The sequence below is a fragment of the Arvicola amphibius genome, chromosome 12 (assembly GCF_903992535.2).
Source record: "Arvicola amphibius chromosome 12, mArvAmp1.2, whole genome shotgun sequence".
NCBI lineage: Eukaryota > Metazoa > Chordata > Mammalia > Rodentia > Cricetidae > Arvicola > Arvicola amphibius.
Genome location: NC_052058.2, coordinates 632960 through 654875, shown reverse-complemented (window position 1 = coordinate 654875; position 21916 = coordinate 632960). Strand labels below are relative to the sequence as shown.

The 21916-nt window shown below is 46.8% G+C and overlaps 1 protein-coding gene across 1 annotated transcript in view; it reads left to right on the top strand.

Moving 5' to 3' along the window:
- The window catches only part of Plxna2 (plexin A2), a 203048-nt gene that overhangs the window by 8838 nt on the left and 172294 nt on the right, over window positions 1-21916 (top strand). Inside the window, exons 2-3 of the mRNA XM_038348917.1 lie at window positions 15232-16494; window positions 21050-21232. Coding sequence (XP_038204845.1) covers window positions 15307-16494; window positions 21050-21232 — 1371 coding nt within the window. The 5' untranslated portion in view covers window positions 15232-15306. The remainder of the gene's footprint in view (window positions 1-15231; window positions 16495-21049; window positions 21233-21916) is intronic.

Sequence of the window (21916 nt, the reverse complement as noted above, 5' to 3'; positions counted from 1 at the left end):
CAAGAGCCTCATTCCATATTAGAATATAGAAAAGGGAAAGTGGCATTGAGAAGATATTCCTGCGTGTTTGACATGACTATACAAAGGCCTACTTCAGGAAATGGGGACAGGCATAACATGATGCCTCAGTTCTCTTTACTAAGTATTTTTAATGAGTTAAAATAAGCAGATGTGATGTGTGGGGCACTTGGAAAGTGTTTCTGAGGATCCGAAAATAGCTTTAACCTAAGTTCAAATAACAGCTATGAGATCCAAGCCCAAACTGGGCGATTGATTGCCTTGTATCACATGGCAAGTCATTATTCACTGCACTCCAGTTGTCCCTGCCCACTAGACCTGCCCACAGAACGGAATCACTTCTCTCTCCAGCCTCGTGTTCCCAGCCTGTACCCAGCACCATCCTCAACTCTCAGTTCCTGGGTTTGACTAGACACACAGCTCACGATGAGGCAGTATCCTCAGGAGACCTCACCACGCCTCTTTTCCTGCCCATCTGCCGGCCTTTAGCACACATCCACGGCTTCTACTGGCACTGAGCAGTGTGAGGAGAGAGGCTCCCCCTCTTTTCAATAGCTCCAACCAGCTTTGCTCCATCCATCTCCAGTCTTGCTATTTGCACAGTCAATGGCTCTGGCAAGGCCAGGCGGCCTTTCCCTCCTGAGAGGCACTGTGGGCACTGTTTGTGTTGCGGTCTCTATAGACTCAGCATTCACAACTTGAAGAGGCAGAGACAATGACCTCAGCAGCTGCCTGCAGACTGCTGGCTGGGAGGCACAGGCCAAGAGCTCTGACTTTCAGGGCTCTGCCTGCAGAGGAGCAAGAGGCAGGGAGTGTCAGGCCACCAAGGTTTTGCCCTCTGCACCTGTGGACTTTCCCAGGCAGCTGTGTCTGGCCCTTAGGGATCGGGATGGATGGGGGATATAATCCAGAGGTTCAGACCTCTGACATCTGCTGCTGGATATTCCCTACATTGTTGTCACAGGGTCCCCTAGCTATGATGTGAAGCCTTGGGGGTAAAGGGTTAAGGGAAGTGGAGGCGCTGACTGCTGGCTTGTGCACTGGAAGGGCCAACACACTGATCCAGGGAGAAATGAAAGCCTCAGTGAGGATCTATCCAGATGGGAGACATGTACTTTGCTTGCAGGGAGTTTGAACACGGCACTGCCTAATTCAAGTCTGATTGAACAAATGTTTATAGAGTATGTGCAGTAGGCTGAACATGATGGAAAGAAGCTAAATCGCCACTCTGGCTCTTGCTGACTGTGTGGTAGGAGAGAGATCGAGCACACACTCAGTCATTAAAGATATTGCAGGAAGATAAGAGAGACGTGAATCAGAGCCATCCAAGCAGGAAGAGGCCACCGCTAGGGGACACGATCTGCGTCCTGTGGAGAAATCAAGCTACAGTTAAAAAACGACCAGGTCTCCAGTAATGAGTTGTTTTTAGTGGATTATAAAATAAACAGGTGTCATATGTAGACTATCTGAGAAATGTTTCTGAGTATTTGAACGGTGGGACAGAAAGGCAAACTAGCAGGAGCCTCTTGCTTTGCTGCTCAGTAAATTAACTGGACAAAAGGCTGTTGAGAATAACAGGGCAGTTTCAGCTCCGAACAACTGACCCCCAGCTACTGACTGTAATTCCCAAGTAAGTAGAGTTGGTCTCACAACTTTGCCATCCTAGCCGGCTTCAGAGCAAGGTGCTAGGAAGGCTGGGCTAGGATTGACCCCAGTTTCCCCTGGAGCCAGAGTTCTGCTAATCATGTTAAAATTAGCACTCTCTCTACATGCAGGGCAGAGCTGCTGAACTGGGGTTTGGTCAATTCTCAGCTAGCACAAGCTCTAACTTCTAATCATTGTCATAAACAAGACTGAAGCAGCTGCTCACTCCAGTCTATTATCAGCTTGGTTGGAGACAGAAATTTAAATGACAGTAAGATGCTTAGCAAAGAAACGAAAGTCAGTGTTAAAAATAAGGAAAACAAGACAGCTTGTTTCATTGAAATAGAAGAGTTATTAAACAGCCTTGAATTAATCAGTGATCTGCCACGTCTGGGGATTGAAGACCAGGAGATGGGGTGGAGAGCTAGGAAAGGTGAGTGGGGAGAGAAGCCCCAAGGCAGTAGGCAGGAGCTGTTACAGTCTAGCCTGGCTGCAGAGACTTGGCCTTCAGAAAGGAGCTGGTGCAGGTTTTCTGTCCACAGGGAAGGTCAGGCTGTAGAGGGGAATTTGGCACACTAGTCTCAGAGTGCATGCATTAGAGCATCTGGACTCTTTTCATTCACCAATACCCATGCAGCTGCTGGGTTGTCTATAGGCCCCAGCAACCCCAGCAACCCCAGCCCTCTTTCTCACCAGTTGGACCTGGGCAGGAGCCAAGTGGCATTGGGTGGCTGGTCAGAAGTTCTCAGAGGTTCCCAAGAGTTCACCTCAGTGATAGCTTTTAAACCCAATCCTCATAACAAAGGATGGTAGAAAGATGGTACCCCAACTCTGGAAACAATATTGCCCACCCAGAACTGTAGGGCAACCACTAAAGAAGGTAATCTCTTCTTAGAAATGCCAGTTGCTGGCACTCACTGGGAACTCCAGGTATCGGGCAAACAGGATGATACATGTAACTCTCAAAGCCCAGGGTCCAAGTCTTCCTTGCACACCTAGAACCTTAACCAAAATAGTTAACCTGGATTACCTCACATCTTATTACCTGTGAAGTGGTGATGCCAAGGCCGTTGGCCCTCACAGAACTGCACGAAGAACATATAAGTGGGGTGCTTTGCCTTAAGGAACAGCAATCGGTTTGCAAAGTAGAGTTCCAAGGAGACATGGAACACATAAGAAGAAAGGTTTTCTGAAGGGGTTTGAATATGTCTGGGTGAGGGCTGGCTTGCACACATGCATGGAGGGAGGGAAGCAGCATCCATGCACATGCATTGCCTGGGAATAATACACGAGATCTTGAGTCTGTCGCTGCAGGGGCATTTTCTTTGCTATTTGACCCTGGTACATTCTTTCTCTTCACCCTTGGCTCCCCATCCCTCCAACTACCTCCTGGCTGTTTACCCTTTTCCAGGCTTCTCTCTCACACCCCATTCATCATCCTGGGCCTGATTCTCCTAGTCCTCACTGGGGAGTTCTTTTCATCCCTTGCAACCCTTAGTCCTCCCAGGCCCTAGACTTTGATATGTCTGTCTGGAAACGATAAGACCTCAAAGGTATTCAGAGTATGTTTCTCTGTTCCCTCACTGATGCCACTGCAGGTAGTGAAGGATCCTCCAGGTTGGGTACCTGTGTGTTTTGGCACAGATGAGTGCCTAAAATAGAGAGACTTCTGCCAGAATTCCACCCACCCCATCATTTCTACTAATCACTTTTACCTAGCTTCCTGTTACCTCCTCTGCTGAGTGTGTGAATGTGAGCCTGTCTGCTATCTAAGACAGGCTGCTTGACAGTATCTGTTCTGCAAGAGCCAGAGTCTCAAAGGAAAAAGTAATGGGAACTGAAGGTGGGAAGGAGCGAGCTGTTCAATCAACTTCCTTGAGAAAGAGCTGGTTCCTATTCTGAGACTGGCTCTTGGTTCAGAAAAAAAGAAAAAAAAACTTGGGAGAGAGACTAGGGAGATAGGATGAAAGAGAAATTTCTTTTATGTAATGAGTAAACCCTGTATGGAAGAGGAATGTGAGCTGCTGCCTGGTGGACTGTCTTCTCAGCACCTCCTTTCCATCTTGACTCATTCAAAGGCCATGGGGATGTAAAAGGGTGACCCAGACATGGTACAAGAAGAAGACTGTCAGCAGAACAAACAGGATAGGACCTGCACAATGACTCAGTTCAAGAGAGATGGGTCTCCAAATCAAAGTTCTAGGTGATAACCTCTCACCCAGTCTAGAACACAGCATCTTGATCTTTGAGCAGCCACTGATGCCCATGGGATAGTGAGCAGTGTTTCTTCAAAAATAGAAACAAGAATAACTTGGAGTTATAGAGTTTACAAAACTCTTCATATCCTTGTCTCCTTGATTCTCACCATAACCCTCTTAGGTATCTTTTTACAGAGAGAAAAGTGAGGCTCTTTTCCTCCAAAGGTTCAATAGCATGTGCAAGGTGACCCAGCTAGACAGAATAATATTTGAGCACATCTGTCTCCAAAGACCATGTGCTTTTCTCTGCAGCAAGTACCACAGTGGGTTGCAGTAACTTCCTCACAGACATACTTTGTTCTGAACCTTCCTAGAGGACTTTCCATGGACTATTCTGCTTTTGATCACTTTATGTGAACAACTTGCCATATTTTTAGCAATATATGCTTATTGTATTATTCTGTGGTCTATAGTTCTAGAGTTCTTTTGCCAAGACTTTGTGTACAAGCTGGCTTTATCCCTTCTTTCTCCTCTCCATCTTTCCCTCTTAACTAATAATTCTCACCTGTAAGTTAAAGGAGAACAACAGCTGGAACCCTTTCTAAACTGCTCACTTACTTCTCCATGAGCTCTAAATGATCAGTTATGGCAAATCTTTGAACTAAGCATAACAAATAGATCAAACCATTTCTCCAGGGAGATTATCAGGGAGAGTGTCAGCCGGAAAAACCCCAACAAATGTTCATTTTCCTTCTCTCCACTGTTGAGAATCTCACTGAGTGAAAGACACTGGGCCTGCCCACGCTGCACAGCAGTCCAGTAAGTACGGAGGAGTTCTGCCCTCGAAGAATGTCTATCCCCGGATGTTGTCGCACACAAGGAGTCAGTACTGTACTGGCAGGTGTAGTAGTTGCTGAAACCAGAATTTCCTGTTGCCTTTAGGAAGAGCTGTGAAAGGTGGGTAGGGTTTGGAGAGGTGCCGCACAATGCAGAGAAGGAAAACTGAGCCAAGGGTCATAGGGATGCTGATAGGAGTGAAATCACTCTCAGAGAGGTAGGCAGTAAAGGCTAGAGAGAGAGAGAAAAAAGAGCAGCCAGTGGGAAGGGCAGGAACCTGAGCATCATGGAGATGCTTTCTGGGCAGCAATGGGGAGCTGTACCAGGTATTTCTATAGTGAGTCCCTCACTTTGCCCATGTGCCTGGCAGCATGGGTCAAGGACTCTGAGAGACAGGACCCCTTGTAGGACGTGTGAACCTGGGTCCTAGCTGCAGGTGGCTTTCAGTAGAGTCTGCCACAGAGGAAGGTCTGAATGGTAATGATAGAACTATTATATAAATACTACCCAGGGGAAGGCAGTGCTGGTTTCCCAGGGTTTGAGGCCACCCTTCTGGACTTTGGAGAGCCCTAGCTTCTGGATGTGGATACCCTGAACAGCAGTGATGAGGGCCACTGTTCGAAACATAAAGATAGAGGCATTAGGGATGGAACAAGCTCCTTTTCCCTGGAGTTCATCCAGCCTGAGGCCATCAAGAGCAGAAAGAATGGTCTGTGAGAAGAAACAGAAAGTGCCTCATCTGGTCCTCTGGTGGGAAGGGGGTGGGGGAAGTAGCAACATTATCCTCCTAGAAGAAGAGCTGTGGTGAACTTTGGGGGCATATCCATGGGTCTTCTAGTCAGCAGGGAATGAGGTGGAGGGTGAAGGACAGCCTGGGACTCTCTGGCTTTTTCTTTCCTGACCTTTTGTTTCTCCCTTCTCCTGCTGCTGTGGACTGAAATTATGTCACTCATTCTCTGAAAACATTATGTTTAATGGCAGCATAATATAGTATTAAGTAGAATAACTACAATTTGTTTCATCACTGAAATGGGAAATTTTTAACCCCGCTTTCCTGCCCCATTTCATTCCTGCAAGAGATGCAGGCTTTTCCTATACAATAAAGATGAGCAAGAAGAAAACTCTCTCACTCCCCACTAAAGCATACAGGGTTGCTCTGGACGGTGACTGCCTGTTCTCAAGCCCTTCACCACAGAACACTCCAGACTGTACCTAAGTGAGGTTAGCCCCACTCCAGCCCTGTCCCCTTCCTACAATAAATGACCACTTAGGGCAGATTTAAAGGGGACTGTGTAGTCTCAGATAAAATATTCACCAAATTTAATTTAATGTTCTGGTGAGTTTTCCCCAGACTTAATGAAAAGAGAGTTTGGTTGGAAAGTAAATTTTAGAAGTGTCGTCCCTGTGGAAAACTGGGAGAAATACCCTGGCCCCGTGAAGCTCTGTCTTCCAGCTGAGGACACTATCAAGGTGCTCAACTATGATTCTTCACCTGCTAACTGTGGAGCATCCACCAACCAAAGATGACAGGATTCCCAGTAGTGCAGGAAACATAGCTGGTGACCATGGTCACTAATAAAGAGTGGCAGCAGTGGCCAGTCTTTGTGGGTCTTATTTCTGTGATCACCCTAGTCATGGCCCTTTGGATCGGATGTCTCCTAACATGAATTTGACCTAGCAACAACATAATCCCATGCTTATACTTTATTCCCTTTGGACAAACTCTGGGAATTTCTCTCCCTGTGCTTTAACCTAGTAGTGGTTACCAGAGCATCAGCTTACTGCTAAGATGGCTTCGATGGGGGCTTACTTAGGATCAAGGGGGCAGCAGACCACCTTTTTTTCTGGTCCCCTTACTCCAGAGGATAGATGTACCCCCAGGATCGGCATCCATAGCCTCAGAACCTGCTAATGTATCCTGATTTTTTTTCATCCAGACAAGAGATAGCCAGAGCAAGACAGGCTTCTCTCTGTCCTTTCCCCAAAGGGGGTTGAAGAGGGCAGAACCCCATGAAGGGGGTGGTAGGTGGCGTGGCAGGGAAGGCAGCTGCTTGAAATTGATTGCTCTTGTAGTTTAGTTAATACCATGTAGCTCTCTCAGCTCTGCCCTGGTGGCGACCTTTAGATAATAAAGGGAATTCTGGGAGATTTCTGACAGGCTCATGACATATGGAGCAGGTTTGCAAGGTCAGGCAGTGTATCTCCCTGCTCCTGGCCCCGGGTAATGAATCTTGTTTTGACTTTGCAAAGCTAGCCTAGCCAGTACCCCCAGAAAGAAACAGAACCCTTACCTTCCCGTCGTACACCAGCCCCTCAAATAAGTGCACATCTTGGGACCCTTCGTAAGTCAGAGAGAGAACTCCAAACTTTTACAGTCTGAGTGAGGAAAGGACAAACAGTGGATGTTTTGCTAAGGCCCCAGGAGAGCTGGTGTGGTTTCCAGGGCTCAGCCGGAACCCTCAGAGAGACCTGGGAAGGAAAACATCAGAAAACCCTCCCTGGTGTGAAGACCAGTGGTCCTGGGCCAGGATCCACAGTGAGAAGGAACTGGAGTGGGAATGTGCAGCAACCATCCCTGGGAATCACTATGTTCCATCATGTTCTGAGGGCTAGTAACAGCAGCGCTGTCTAGGAAGGAGTAGAAGATAGGAACAGGAGGGGTCCAAAGAAGAAAATATACTCCAGCAAAAGCACAGATTATCAGATCCTGGGGTTCATCCCAAGCTCTGCTGCAGGGAGTGGTGGATTTTTGTGCATTGCTAAGGGTAGGTAAGAAGCAGGGCATAGCTTACTGCACTCAGATCTCCAGAACACCTGTTCTGCACTGTGTATTTCTGCATTTCCTTCTGCTCCAATGGTGAACATGAGTCTCATTCTCTCTGTGTCTCTGTCTCTCTATATATATCTTACACACACACACACACACACACACACACACACAGACACACACACACACACACACACACACACACACACCTCAGAAAATAAAGAGAATTCCTAAGCCAAGAAGTTCAAATTTATGACTTTCCCCTGCTATTGGTTGGTTCTATCTGCTATAGCAAACATTTCCAGGCTGATAGAATCAATGATATATTTCAAGGCATTCTGAAGGTTGGGGGAATCCAGCTTTCAGAGGTGTTGCTCTCAAGGACCATGAGGGAAGACTCTGTTCCAGGCCTCTGTTGTCTATGTGGAGACAATGTCTTCTCCTTACATATCTCCGAGTTATCTTTCCATGCATGCCTCTCTCTGTCTCTATATCTCCCTTTTGTAACTTATGTATTTTTATTTTATTTGCATTGGTGTTTTACTTGCATGCATGTTTGTGTGAGGGTGTTGGATCCCCTAGAACTGTAATTACAGGCAGTTGTGAGGTGCCATGTGGGTGCTGGGAATTGAACCCTGACCTCTAGAACATCCCATAGTGCTCTTAAATGCTGAGTCATCTCATCAGCCCCTAACATTCCCCTTTTAATGGGCATACTGGCTGTATTTATTGAAGCCCATCCTAATATCCTTCTATTGGCCTAGTTAGTAAAGTAGAGACCCTTTATTCAAATACATTTAGAAGTCTTTGATACATTCTGAAGTTTTTTGAGGTTAGGACCTCAACATGGGAATATTGACTGAAAAGACACAATTGGGCGTTAACCCATTATCCCATCCTTCCGGCTTGAACTGAGTCCCCATGGTGGTGCCTGGTTATTCAGTCTCTCTCTAGTGTCAGGGAAGCATGTAGCTTGATGGAATCCAGGGGCCTTTGAAAGACCAGAGCATAGGACATCATGCTAGGCAGACAGCCCATTGTTACTTCCTGCCTCACCTCTGGCTTTTTAAGCATGGACAGTAGATTTAGTTTAATCCCAGCTCCACCTTTGAAAGTAAAGCTGAGGGTTCATTTTACTGTAGAGAAAGGGAAAGTCTGAGTTACTGTTACCCCAAATTGTCAAGAAATATGCAAGAGGGGATACAGTACAGAAACCTTCTTAGGGGATATAAAGAAATCAGAGCCCTAACTTCTCCTCTCCTCTCCTCTCCTCTCCTCTCCTCTCCCCTTCCTCTCCCCTCCTCCCCCCTTCCCCTCCCCTCCCCTCCCCTTCCTCTCCCCTCCCCTCCCCTCCCCTCCCCTCTCCTCCCTGCTCTGGGCCAGGGCTAGCCACTTAGCTTCGAATAACACTGGAGTCTCTGAGGAAAATGACATTCCTGTAATGAAGCACATGCAGCTGGTACAGCAGTGACATCTAAATTGTTCCTTTGGTCCTGTTATTTTCTATAGGAAATTCTCCCTCTTCCCTCCTCCCTCCCCCTCTGCCTTTAAATCTTGTGCATAAAATACGCTAATAACAATCTTGGTGTCTCTACGTGAGTGACAGCTGAAATAAGAAAAAGACTAATCGTACCTCCTGCAGCCCGTCACTAAGAGATTCATTGAGCCTTCTCCCCACCCCATCACATTCCCTCTCCCCCTCCCCCATTCTCCCTTTCTCTATGGTCTCTTCTCAATGAGAATCATGGCCATTTGAATAATAATATTATAGGCTCCATCAGGGTGACAGTAGGGGAAAAAATCGGCTCAAACCCATGATTATTCCTTCAATCTAATAATTATTTAAATACCAGATAACTTCTTTCAGTCTAATTGCGGCCTTTCAGCCATCTGTGTCCTTAGGGCCTTTGCGGTCACTCTCTTGCTCACCTTGTGCTACCAGCGTGTCTGGACCAGCTCTGAGGTTGGTGCTGGAACGTGAGCTTGGCCCACTATGAGGGAGGTCATCCTTCTATTCTTCCATTGCACTAACCCCATTGAGCCAAGGGAAGACTGGGTAGAATGTATATCAGAATCTCTGGTTTAGACATTTCTCCTCCTGGATTTTAATTCATTGAAACTTGAAATCTAGTGAGGCCTTCTGACATCACAGGTCCAACTAAACCCCTGCCTCTGGGTATCCCTTTCCAGCCCTCTATGATACTCTACTTCAAAAACCTCCACAATTCTTCTGCAGTCTACCATAGGGAAGAGCTGTCTCCCTTAATATCCTACCTCAGCTGGGTGTGGTGGCACACTCCTTTGATCCCAGAGGCAGGCAGATCTCTGTGAGTTCAAGGCCAGTCTGGTCTGATCTATATAGTAAGTTCCAAAATAACCAGAGATATATAGAAAGACTCTGTCTCAAAAAAAAAAAAAAAAAAAAAAAAAAAAAGCTTCCATCTCTTCTGCTGCAGCACTAACTCTATTGGAAGAAGGAATTTTCTGTGCTGAGAATAACTATGACCCAGCTGTGAAGTTGTCTATGACCTAAAGAGGTGGGACACTGAGGGCATCAGAACTCCCAAGACAGAAACTAGATGCCATTGCTGTGTATGACTTTTGCCAGGGCCTGACTAGGCTAGAGGAGGGCAGAGGAGGCCATTATCCAGGACTGGGCAAGGATCATTGTAATCATATCTTTTGAACTCTCTCCCTACATCCTGGGTCTTGGGATCTGTCCCTAGCACCAGCTCTTGGTCCAAGCCAGCACCACATTCCCTTCTGCTATGTGCTGGATTCAACATTGGAAGATAACTCTGTCCCCTAGACAGCCTTCAGGTGAATAGAACCATCTCCCAAGATTCACTTTCTACATCGAGGAAAGGAATATTAGCTTTGTGTTACGAGGTGGTCTGTCCCTGACTGATTTTACATCTTTTGGAGAAGCAAATTCCTTTTTGTAGGGTTTTGTTTATTTTTTTATTTGGAAACTGTGGTAAGTGGCAGATTAGAGTAACTTTAAAATGTCCTTAATGCCCACCCTGAAGCAAAGCTCTCAAAGTCCAGCTGACTATAAAAGTGACCTAGAGACTGGACAAATTAGCCATGGAAGAGGGAGGATGAGGGAGTCCATGGGCTGCCAGATGTGCCCTGCCCTGCCTCCCATCTGACCCTCTGTGTCTTGCTGTGTATACCACCCAGTAGAGAATTGGTCAGCATGGTTATCACTACTGCTGTGGTGACAGGAAACACTGCAATGGTTCTGGAAGTGATGAGGATGACAGTGACGTAAAGCGTGAACTCCGTGAGCACCGTGATGGTGCTGGGGATTACACTGGTGCTGGGTGAGGATGGTAGAGCTCTGTCAGCCCTGTGATGGTGCTGGAGGTTACAATGAAGAATATGATGGCCAAGCTGGGATGGTGGACTCTCTCTGGGATGGCGGAGCTCTGTTAACACCGTGATGGCACCTGCGATGACATAACAATAACAGTGATGGGCGGTAGGGTATGGAAGGCCGAGCTCCTTTATTACCACGTGACACTGGAGGTAACAGTGATGACAATGACAGGAACAGTTAAGCTTTATTAATGCTGCAGTGGTGCTGGAGGTAACTAGCGGTCACAATGACTGTGATAGCAAGGGTAGGTGGATAATGGAGCTCTGTCAGTGCTGCAGTGGTACTGGAGGTGACAGGATGATGAAGAGAGCGGGAACAGTTAAGTCCTATCAGTACCAACAACAGTGATGGTGGAGAGGGTGGAGAGGGTGGTGCTCCTCATGGGTACTATGGCATGAGATGTAGCATGCACTCTGACTCTATCACAAAGCTCTATGCAGTTCTAGTTCCTACTGCCACCACCTCCTGTGAGGTGAGAGAGGTTAGTGACATCATGAAGGCATGTGCACCTAGACCTCACGGGAAGGGCAGCAGTGGCGGGAGATGGGAATCCTGCATTAAGTTGAGCTGGAAATGCCTCACTTTTGCTTCCTTCCTGGATTGCCACTGACGTTTATGCCAGCTGGCCAGAAAGGTATCAGATGCCTTAGGTGGCTGTCACCAGCACCTGCTTCTTGGTTCCTAATCAGGAAGATGGTGTCATCAGACCTGCAAATAAAATATTTAGTGGCACCTGCTTTCCCCAGAAGCAAGTGTGAACTCTACTTGGTGTCACAGTCTCCATGGGGAAGATGTTGAGGAGGCTCTGTGGGTGACTCAGAAGTCTAGGACAGTAGGTCCCCTGATTGAGAACTTGGGAAGGGAGAAGAAAACTGGTAGAAGAGACAAGCCCCAGAATATGACAGCTGACTTCATGAACAGACACAGAGAGAGGATGTGATGGAAAGTGGGGTGTTTTATTAAAAGAGAACCCCTGTGTGGTATTAGCAGAAAATCGGGGTTAAGGAAAAGTACTAACTATATATATATATAGTGTCATAGGCTTCAGCCAGTCTGAGAATGGAATATCTGTTCTGAGACCAATCACATGGTAAAAGAAAGCAAGGAGCTGCAAATATCAGTTGTGATAAAGTTAAGGCCTCCTGAGCACATGACATGGTTGATGCTGCACTGAGGACTTGTAACAGTGATCCTGAATGGCAGGAGGACCCAGATCTAAGCCAATTTCAGGTAAATGGATAGACAGCATCCCAGAATGGCCTTGTGCCCTGACCAGGTGCACACAGCTGAAGTTCTGCTTAAAGCCACATATCTGAGCCCTTCATCCCAGAGTTTAACCATACCACACTGCTGCTTTTCACAGGCACAAGGTGGCTGCCTTCTTTACCCTGAGCTCACCTGTGTGGCTTTGACAACCAAACCCTGCTTTAGAGCTATATCTTTCCATCCATCTTGCCATATAAATTTGTGGTAGTCAAGATATCAAACCTTTCCATCCCTCATCACAGGAGACAGTGTCTTCTCTGGACCCCAGTGTCCAGGAGGAGCTGCTGGAGTGGGTAGCCCCTGGGCCTGAGGATGAATTTCCTGACTAGTCACCAGGATCATGCAGTTAGAGGGGTACAAAGGAAACAGGCCTGCTTCAGAGATGTGCTGGAAAAGCCTGTCTGATCAGCTACACAGGCAGTACAGAAGGAACTCAGTGGCTCTTTAACCCAGACTCAAGAAACTGAAGGAAATATGGGCCTCAAGGCATCATTTCATCTGGAAGGAGGAATCTTGCAGACTGGCTAGTTTTGACAGCTTAGGAAACAAACTCAGGGAAATGCTAGAACAGTACACCCACTAGACGATTTGTGAGTGACAGACATTAGACCTGTCCTCCTGAACTCTCTGCACTTCTATCTGCGCTGTGACCAGTTTCTCCACTCAGAATCCAGCTTTCAGCTGCCTCTCTGATGTCTTCAGAGAGGCTGTGTTGTGACTTGTGCTATAATATGACAGAGGAAACGAGCCTGGGTCTGTTCTTTTCCCCTGACACCTACCTTCCTAATAAGCTCTGCCACGGGGCCAGCAGTTCAAACGTCCCCACATACTGTCCATCCATGGAAAAGGAAAACATAAGCAAGAAGAGAAGTTGGGAATTCCAGTGCCATTTCCCATTAGAGCCCTTTATGATAATGTAGCAGGTACCAGCTGTGTGGCTAAGGAGTTTCCCTACAGAACCACACTACCTTTCATGACAGCCAGAGAGCTAGGTACTGCCATTCTCATCCTAACAAAGATGGAAATGGGACTTGATCAATCTAATGTCCCTGATTTGTTCTGAAAGCCTCTTAACTCCTGAACTACGTCAATGAGGAGGGAAGCTAGATTGCGGACTGTGTCTTCAGATGCTGGTCTCTGCTCTCTGGACTCCTCCCTGTGTGCATGAGCTAGGCATGTATGTGGATGTGTGAGATGGGAAGGCAGGAGCATGCAGTCCTTGAACTCAGTGCCACTGCGCTTCAGAGAGAATTTCTATGCTGCAAACACTTACACCTTGCATGGTGACAGGTTGCCTCATCTTCAAAGCTTGTCTTGAATGGACAATCTGTTCTCACGTTACATCTTCTATCTGAAGCCACTTGTAACCAGGGAGCCCACCTGTGGCCCTGTCTTCTAGAGAAGAACATGCATGCAGTGTGACCTCCTGCAATTCCCCATTTAGCTGGAGAGTTTGAGGATTCTGTTATTTCCTTTCTGCAGCTCCTCTTGAGGAATTCACGTCCTGCTACCGGCCTTAGGACATAGCTAAAAATAACCTGCTTTTCAAACCGCAATCTGGGTGAGTTGGGAGCTTGTGCTTGTGAGGCCGGAAGGGCTGTGTTAGAGTAGCTAAGGTCAGCCCCAGCCTCGCGCTGCCCTTCCTCTTTCCAAGGAAGCCTGGGACCTCATGAATCACCTCCAAGACACCCATCAGAGCCCCCTTGGAGAAACAGAGTCAGGTCGGAACACCCTGGCAGCATGATGGCTGCAGACCTATGCTGCAGAGTGGAGGAGCAGGAAGGAGCATCTCTAAATATACAAGAAAAAATTGGCTGGGAGTGGTGTCATACTCATTATAACCCAATCCAGCCAGCCTGGGGAGTTGAGGGAACAGGCAGGCAGGCCTTTGCTAAGCTACCTGGGAGCAAATTCTCTTCCTAGCTGGAGTGTTTCCATTCCTGTCGTCAATGCACCCAGAGTTCTGTCAGTACTTGTCAACAAGGTTGTCCAGGCACTCTATTCAGCTTGAGAAAGGCTCTCTTAGCCAGATGACTGCTGCCTCTTCTGGTGCAGCTTTTAAGTGACTATGGTTCATCCTAAAAGTCAGAGGATGGCTGGACTTCCTGACCTCTGTCTCCTTGCCTGGAATCTCCCCTTGCTGGTCTTAGTGAGTGCCCTCAGGGGTCCTTTATGCTTACTGGACAGCTTCTGGTAATGCTGACGAGATCAAAGTATTCAGGAGTGGAGGCTGAACTTGAAGCTCTGTGATCAAGGCCCAGGGCTAAACTCACAGATGATTGAATGGCCAGAATTCCCCAGCAGTGACCAGTTAAAACTGACCCTCCAACTCCTCTTCCTCTACTGCTGCCCAAGTATGCCTTGCTAGAACTCCTGCCTCAGGTGATGCTACTGGGCTCCACCATCTATCCAGGCCTTTAGAGAGAAGACAGGCTCTGTGGCCCTACCTAAGGAGAAAAGGGCTGAGAGGTTCCTAGAAGCCATGTATTCCTCTCCCATAAGGCAGTGGCTGTGTCTGTCTACAGAGGAATAGGGTCTGCCATTTCTGGGGGCTTTTCAGGCTCCAGGATGGAAGGCTTAGGAATCCAGTCTTTTTCGAACAGCATACTTTCCATAAATCCCATTAGAGGTGACCAGCACTTGTCTTTCATGATGGATATCAGAGCATGAGAAGGCATGAGATCCCAGGAGTCAAGGGAGTCTGAGATAAGGAGAAACGTGATTGACGTATCATGCTGGAGTAGGGGTTCCTAAAGTGAGTATGTGGGGAAGACATTTCAGTCCTGACATTGGCATTGACTGGTTGAGTGAACTCCAGTCTCTTAAACTTTCTGAGACGTAAAACTAATATCTTGAAATGGGATGCTTTATACAATGTAAACAAAATATACAAACAAAAGTATATTATACAGCATAATGGCTAAAGACCGGTGATAATGGGATTCCCTCAGCATCCCTCAGAGAGGAAAATATGTTAAAAATAGAAAAACTGAAATGTTTTGCATTTCTATAAATGCAAAAGAGACTCATAGGGCCAGCTGGATTTGGAAATCCTGGTCAAGCAATATGGCTCACATAGAACTTGCTTTTAGTCTGACCCCTTGCCTTGTGTTTTTCAGAACCATGTGAGAGCTGATCCAGAGAAGTGGAGTAGTACACAGAGGAGCTGTCCCTCCAGCCTTGCCCCTCTCGGGATGGAGCAGAGGAGGTCCCAGCTGTGGACCATGCAGGCTGAGAACTTGTCTGTGGTACTGCTCTCAGTGGCCTGGCTGCTGCTAGCTCGTGAAACCACAGGTATGCCTCAATTCAGCACCTTCCACTCCGAGAACCGTGACTGGACTTTCAACCATTTGACTGTACACAGAAGAACAGGGGCCGTGTATGTGGGGGCCATCAACCGCGTCTACAAGTTGACAGGCAACCTCACAATCCAGGTGGCTCACAAGACAGGGCCAGAAGAAGACAACAAGGCCTGCTACCCACCCCTTATTGTACAGCCCTGCAGTGAGGTGCTCACACTCACCAACAATGTTAACAAACTACTGATCATCGACTACTCCGAGAATCGCCTGCTTGCCTGCGGCAGTCTCTACCAGGGCGTTTGCAAGCTCCTGCGGCTGGACGACCTCTTTATCCTGGTGGAGCCGTCCCACAAGAAGGAGCACTACTTGTCCAGTGTCAATAAGACGGGCACCATGTATGGGGTGATTGTGCGCTCTGAGGGTGAAGATGGCAAGCTTTTTATCGGCACTGCTGTGGATGGCAAGCAGGACTACTTCCCTACCTTGTCCAGCCGCAAGCTACCCCGTGACCCCGAGTCTTCAGCCATGCTGGACTATGAGCTCCACAGTGATTTTGTCTCCTCCCTCATCAAGATCCCCTCTGACACCCTGGCCCTGGTCTCCCACTTTGACATCTTCTACATCTATGGCTTTGCCAGCGGTGGTTTTGTCTACTTCCTCACTGTTCAGCCAGAGACCCCCGAGGGTGTGGCCGTCAACTCAGCTGGAGACCTCTTCTATACCTCAAGAATCGTGCGTCTCTGCAAGGATGACCCCAAGTTCCACTCCTATGTGTCCCTGCCCTTTGGCTGCACACGTGCCGGCGTAGAATACCGCCTCCTGCAGGCAGCTTATCTCGCAAAGCCTGGGGAAGCTCTAGCTCAGGCCTTCAACATCAGCAGCGATGAGGATGTGCTATTTGCCATCTTCTCCAAAGGGCAGAAGCAGTACCACCACCCACCCGACGACTCTGCCCTCTGTGCCTTTCCCATTCGGGCCATCAACTTGCAGATCAAGGAGCGGTTGCAGTCCTGCTACCATGGAGAGGGCAACTTGGAGCTCAACTGGCTTCTGGGAAAGGATGTGCAATGCACTAAGGCGGTAAGGAACCTTCGTGTGCTTTGCTCCTGATTCATTTGTACCCCTGTACCTTCAGCTTCTAGGCCAGTAAGGACCTGGGGTAAGAACGGGTTTTAGGCAACTAGGTGATGACTACCAATTGCAGAGTCTTGAGATGAGTTTGCTGATTCATTAAATCAATACTAATGCATGCCTCTGTATGCTTACCGTGCACCAGGCATTGCTTTTGGTGCTGCTAAGCCGCATGACTAAGCTGCATGCTCTTAGAGAGCTTACCTACTAGTGAGGCAAGACAAGCGAACACATAAAACAGCCTGGTCCAATGTGGTGGTGCACACTAGTAATCTCAGCACTTGGAAGACTTGGAGGTAGGAGGATTAGGTGTTCAAAGTCATCCTTGCCTACATAGGGAGTTCAGTGCTAGCCTGGCTACATGAGACTCTCAAGCAAATAAAATGATACTGCCTGCCAAATGGTAAATTTCCTATAGAGGAAAATAAAACAGCACAGAGCAGTTCTAGAGAATATCTACCATTGAGAGAGTAGTATTTGGAGCAGCGGCTAAGACAGAGAAAAAGGCATTCCAGAGAGAGGTAGCAAGTGTAAAAAACTTGGGTCATGCCTAAGCATAATAAGAACATCAAGGAATCCCAGCTTGATTCAAGCATATGACAGGGTACCACAGTATACTTGTTAAGAATTTGAGCTTTAAATCTAATCAATTAGATTAAAAAAAAATCAGTTTTTCCACCTATGTCCTGTATGTCCTTGAGCAAGTGATGTGTGGTATCTGAGCTATAAGTTTTTCTTCTTTAAAATAGAAATAATATTATCTTTTTTATTATGAGGAGCAATTATTTATGAAAATAACATGCTTGGCACACATTAATCATTCAGTAAATGAGCAACTAGGATTGCCACTGCTAATCATAGTAATGAAGGACTAGTTATTTGCCAGTTATCTTACTTTCATAAAATGAGAAATCTGGATTTAGGTAATCTCCAGTTTGCCTTATAGCACTAAAGTTTTATGAACAAAGAGCCTCTTCAAACAAGAGAAGTGGGGAGGAAACGAAAGGGTTAACCCCTTGCAGCTTCCACCCTGGTTCCCACGGCCTTGTCAGGAGGAAACTGCTGATTCCTGCTTGCCTCTCAGCCAAAGTTGAAAGGAAGAGGCCACTGTGCGCTGCTCCACTGGTGCTACAGAGACAAGCCCTGACTAGTGACCATGGGATGTCAGAAACACTGGTGATAGCTAGAAGAACAAGTGGCTATTCACAGTGGTGCTCAACCATCCTAATGCTGCGACCTTTGAATGCAGCGCTTCATGTTGTGGTGACCCCAACCATAAAATTATTTTGTTGCTACTTCATAATGGTAATTTTTCTACTGTTATGAATTGTAATAAAAAAAATATCTGATATGTGACCCCCGGGGGTCTTGACCCACAGGTTGAGAACCACTGCCTTATAAAAAAAAAAAAAAAACTTCATCTTCTGTCATCCCCTGGCGCAATATCATTTAAAACACCAAAACAGTTGCATGTACAAATTGGTGGTGTCCTCAGGATCCTATTAGAGACCAAAAGATCTGAATTGAGGACTGGAGATGCTTTAGTGGCCTTTAAGAAATTTAAAGATCAAAGACAAGTAATGGCACTGAGCTTGACTTTAACATAGTCTGTGGACCAACATGTAACTCTCAGGTCAAAGATTTGAACATTGCTCCCACAAAAAAAGTATGAGAAAGGACCCATTATTCACAGAATATCAGTTACATACAAAGGGCTATTTTGAGCAGTTTTGTACCTCACCTGATCTTCACAGGTAAAGCACTAATTGTCGTACCCTTTTGTAAATAGAAAGACAAAGGCTTAGAAAGTGTAAATAAACTGCTTAGATCTATATAACTGTGAACCAGGAAGCAGGGTCTGAATTCAGGGCAGCTCAGAGATTCCCGATGCAGGCTCCACTACCTCTGAGAAAAATCAACTTCAGTCACTCTCTGTCCACACAAACTTAAAGGAACATTAGGCTTTGGGAATACCTGACAAGATATTGAGGAAGAATTGCCATCCAACGCTAGGGTGTAGGCTCAGAACAGATCATTTTCTTTGTCGTTCTGGAGAGGCTAGCCTCAGAAAGAATCCAGAGAAACCCAGAGTTGCCAGCCAGGGCTTTTCGGTTCTGTCACTGTGTCTCAGAGCCTGGCTTTGGTCACAACTCTGTAGCTCTGCCAGTCCCCGGAGAAAGTGGTGGAGGAAACTGCAACCAGAAAACAAACTAAGTTTTTGACCATGAGCTGACGCTGTTATTTTATAGATGAGAAAACTGAGGCCCGGAGAGGGCGTGTAGTAAGGGCTGATGCAGTAAGCACAGGGCTAAAATCTAGACTACCTCACTCTTATTGAGCAGCTGCTGCTTACAGAACAAGGATGAGTAAGAGGCAGCTAGGGTAGAGAGCCTGGCTGGTAAGTCCCTGCTGGGCACTGTCTAGTAACATGTTGGAAAATAGTAAGCAACTAACTCCACAAAACAGAGGAAGCAGGACAGCCCTGGTCTATACTATTTGGCAATTCCTGTGCTGTAAACACTGCCAGACAGGCTGGCTTCAAGTGGGAGTGACATCACCGGATGTAGAGGTACACATAGACATCTCCCAATGACCTAGCGCTGCTATACAATGGCTTTCCCTTCCAAGCTGTGGCGTAGACTCTGCCACCCAGAGCTCAAGGCCATTCTTACTCTACAACTTGATGTTCTTTCTTACGGAGGGCTTATGTGTTTTTAGCACCATCAGTCCTGCCAGTCTTAAGAGCGGAAGCTGTCCACAGGTACCAAGGTCCCAGACACATGTCCTAGTTCCCCTCAGAGCCAAGGCGGGAACACAAGCTTGAGGAAAAATGATGTGCTCTAACTTATTAACCAATTATTCAGAGGAAATGAAGCATCAGTTACTCCTCCCTGATGAGGCTGAAAGGGCAAGGCTGAGGAGACTTCTGTGCTGCCCACTGCTATGGCTTCTCTTTTCTGAGAAGCCTATTCCAGACCAGGTGGGAACAGCTCCCCCAGCACTCAAGGTCATTTTTGGTCCAGATTATGCAACCTTTACTGCAAGATTTCATTCTGGGCAGTTAGCTGGGGTGTCTTGGAGCACCCATCAAGATCCAGCCTCATGCCTGGCACTATGCATCCTCTATCCTTAAGAGTCATATGGTTCCCTTCCTTTTTTCCCCCCTCTACCCAGAGAGACATCTGGCTGGGCAGGCTGTCGTCTTCTGAAGCTTGAAAGCCCACCCCCAGTGTCATACCTCCTCCAACAATGCCACACTTCCTAATTCTTCCTGAACAGTCTACCAACTGGGAACCAAACATTTAAATATACGGGCCTGTTGGGGGACAATCTTATTCAAAGCACAATGTTATCCTTCTGATTCTCCATTTGACAGCTCCAGAAGAGGATGCTGTGGTCCCCAGTGGACTTAGCCTGAACACAGGGTGGGAATGAGTCTTCTCGTTCTCTGTATGGCAAGTTTTCTCACTTATGTAAGGGAGCCTTCTTTCAAAGTGACACAGTTCCTCCTGGCCTATCATTAATCCCCTCAAAAGACTGATATAAGAAGACATCTCTTTGAACACCTATAATGTACAGGAGATAGTGGCATACAATGATAAAAGTCTTTTAAATACATCATTTCATTTAATCCTCTATAATTCTTTCCAAAGGTGGGGGACATATCATATCAAATGAAGACTCTGATGTAGATAAAATTTTCCATCACAGCCTGGTGGTACAGGCCTGTAATCTCAGTTACTGGGGAGGCTAAGTTAGGAGGGTCACAAGTTCAAGCCCTGCCTGAGCAATTTAGTGAAATTTTGTCTCAAAATAAAAAATAAAAAGAGGAAGGAGGAAGTAGCTTGGTGATAGAGCATTTGCCTAGCATGCAAGAGGCCCCAGATTCACCCCCCCCCCCCGAACTCCAAAGATAAATAAAGAAATCCCAAAGCAAAAGACAGTATTCAATATTATCATGATACTTGCAATGAGTCCCCAGAATGGCAGGTAGTAGTTATGGTTTAGTGGCTTAAAATTCCTCACGCCTCTCTACAGCCCAAGAAACACTCACTAGCTTGCTCAGAGAACAAACAGAAAACCTCTAGGCCTGTGGAATCTTACAATGTTGCCTCTAGGCTGAATATCCTTTGAGAGAGCCCTGTCTAAAATAGACAGATCTTCACAGACTGACAAGGTCTAAGGGGACATGAAAAGAACCAGAAGGTGAATTCAGTCAGCTTTACAATCTGACTTTCCTGGCCGAAAGGTAAAAGGTAAGACACATGCTAGTTCTGGGAGAGTGGAGATGGCTAGACACTCACAATCTGGTCCCATGGGAGCCAAGATGTCATTGTGGGCCAGTTGGCAATGAGCTTTGTCTCTAGCACGTTAGACCTTTGATCCCAGCCCTGATCCTCTGTGGGGTCTGGTATCCTCAGGCTGATAGCAACGGCTGGGTGGTTTGAAGTGACCCTGCTGTTCTTTCACTGTGACTCACTCCAATTCTCTCCTGTCCTTTCAGCCAGTCCCCATTGATGATAACTTCTGTGGCCTGGACATCAACCAACCTCTGGGAGGCTCCACTCCTGTGGAGGGACTGACCCTGTACACCACCAGCAGGGACCGCTTAACTTCTGTGGCTTCCTATGTTTACAATGGCTACAGTGTGGTTTTTGTGGGGACTAAGAGTGGCAAGCTGAAGAAGGTAAGAATCCGTGACCTGACTCTTCTGACACATTGAGTTCTCAGCTGAGGGACTCTTCTGGAAGGTAGTGGTTGGTAGAGATTTAACTATAGGCAAATTCTTGTTTTTTTAAGGAAAGGGAATAGAAAGGGGAGGAAGATAGGGATTTTGTGATTTAGCCTTAAGATGTTTCCACCAGCCGTAAGTCACTGAGTACCTAAAAAATACTAATGTATTTCATTGTTGTCTAATATTGGGGTATCGGGAAGGTACTTTGCCTAAAGAGAAAAACCACTCTTAATTCCCAAATCAAGTAGAACTTATTTTTTTGTTGCTGTTGTTGTTATCCACATCGTGAATTTATATGCATTGCAACTCCTACCTGGAACCCAGCTGTTGGCTGTAAACTGAAAGAAGTTGGTTAGGACAGGTTTTGAGTCTTAAGAGCTATAGTGGTGGATGCTGGCCTCAAGTTACATGATTGGTGCTTAGGTACAAGGCCCGTTACCCATCCTTCCAGCAGTTGTAGACATTCCCCACTTTCTTACCCAAACCTCAGCAGCCAGGAGGAAGGAGATATCTTCCAGGCCTCCTTGGGTACCCCTACAAGCTGGAGGGAAAAAGGCTGTGTGGGACTGGCAACAAGGGGCCCTCTTGCAAGGGAGGCTGAAGCCAATAGCTTGTACCTACTTGTTGAGTGTTTAG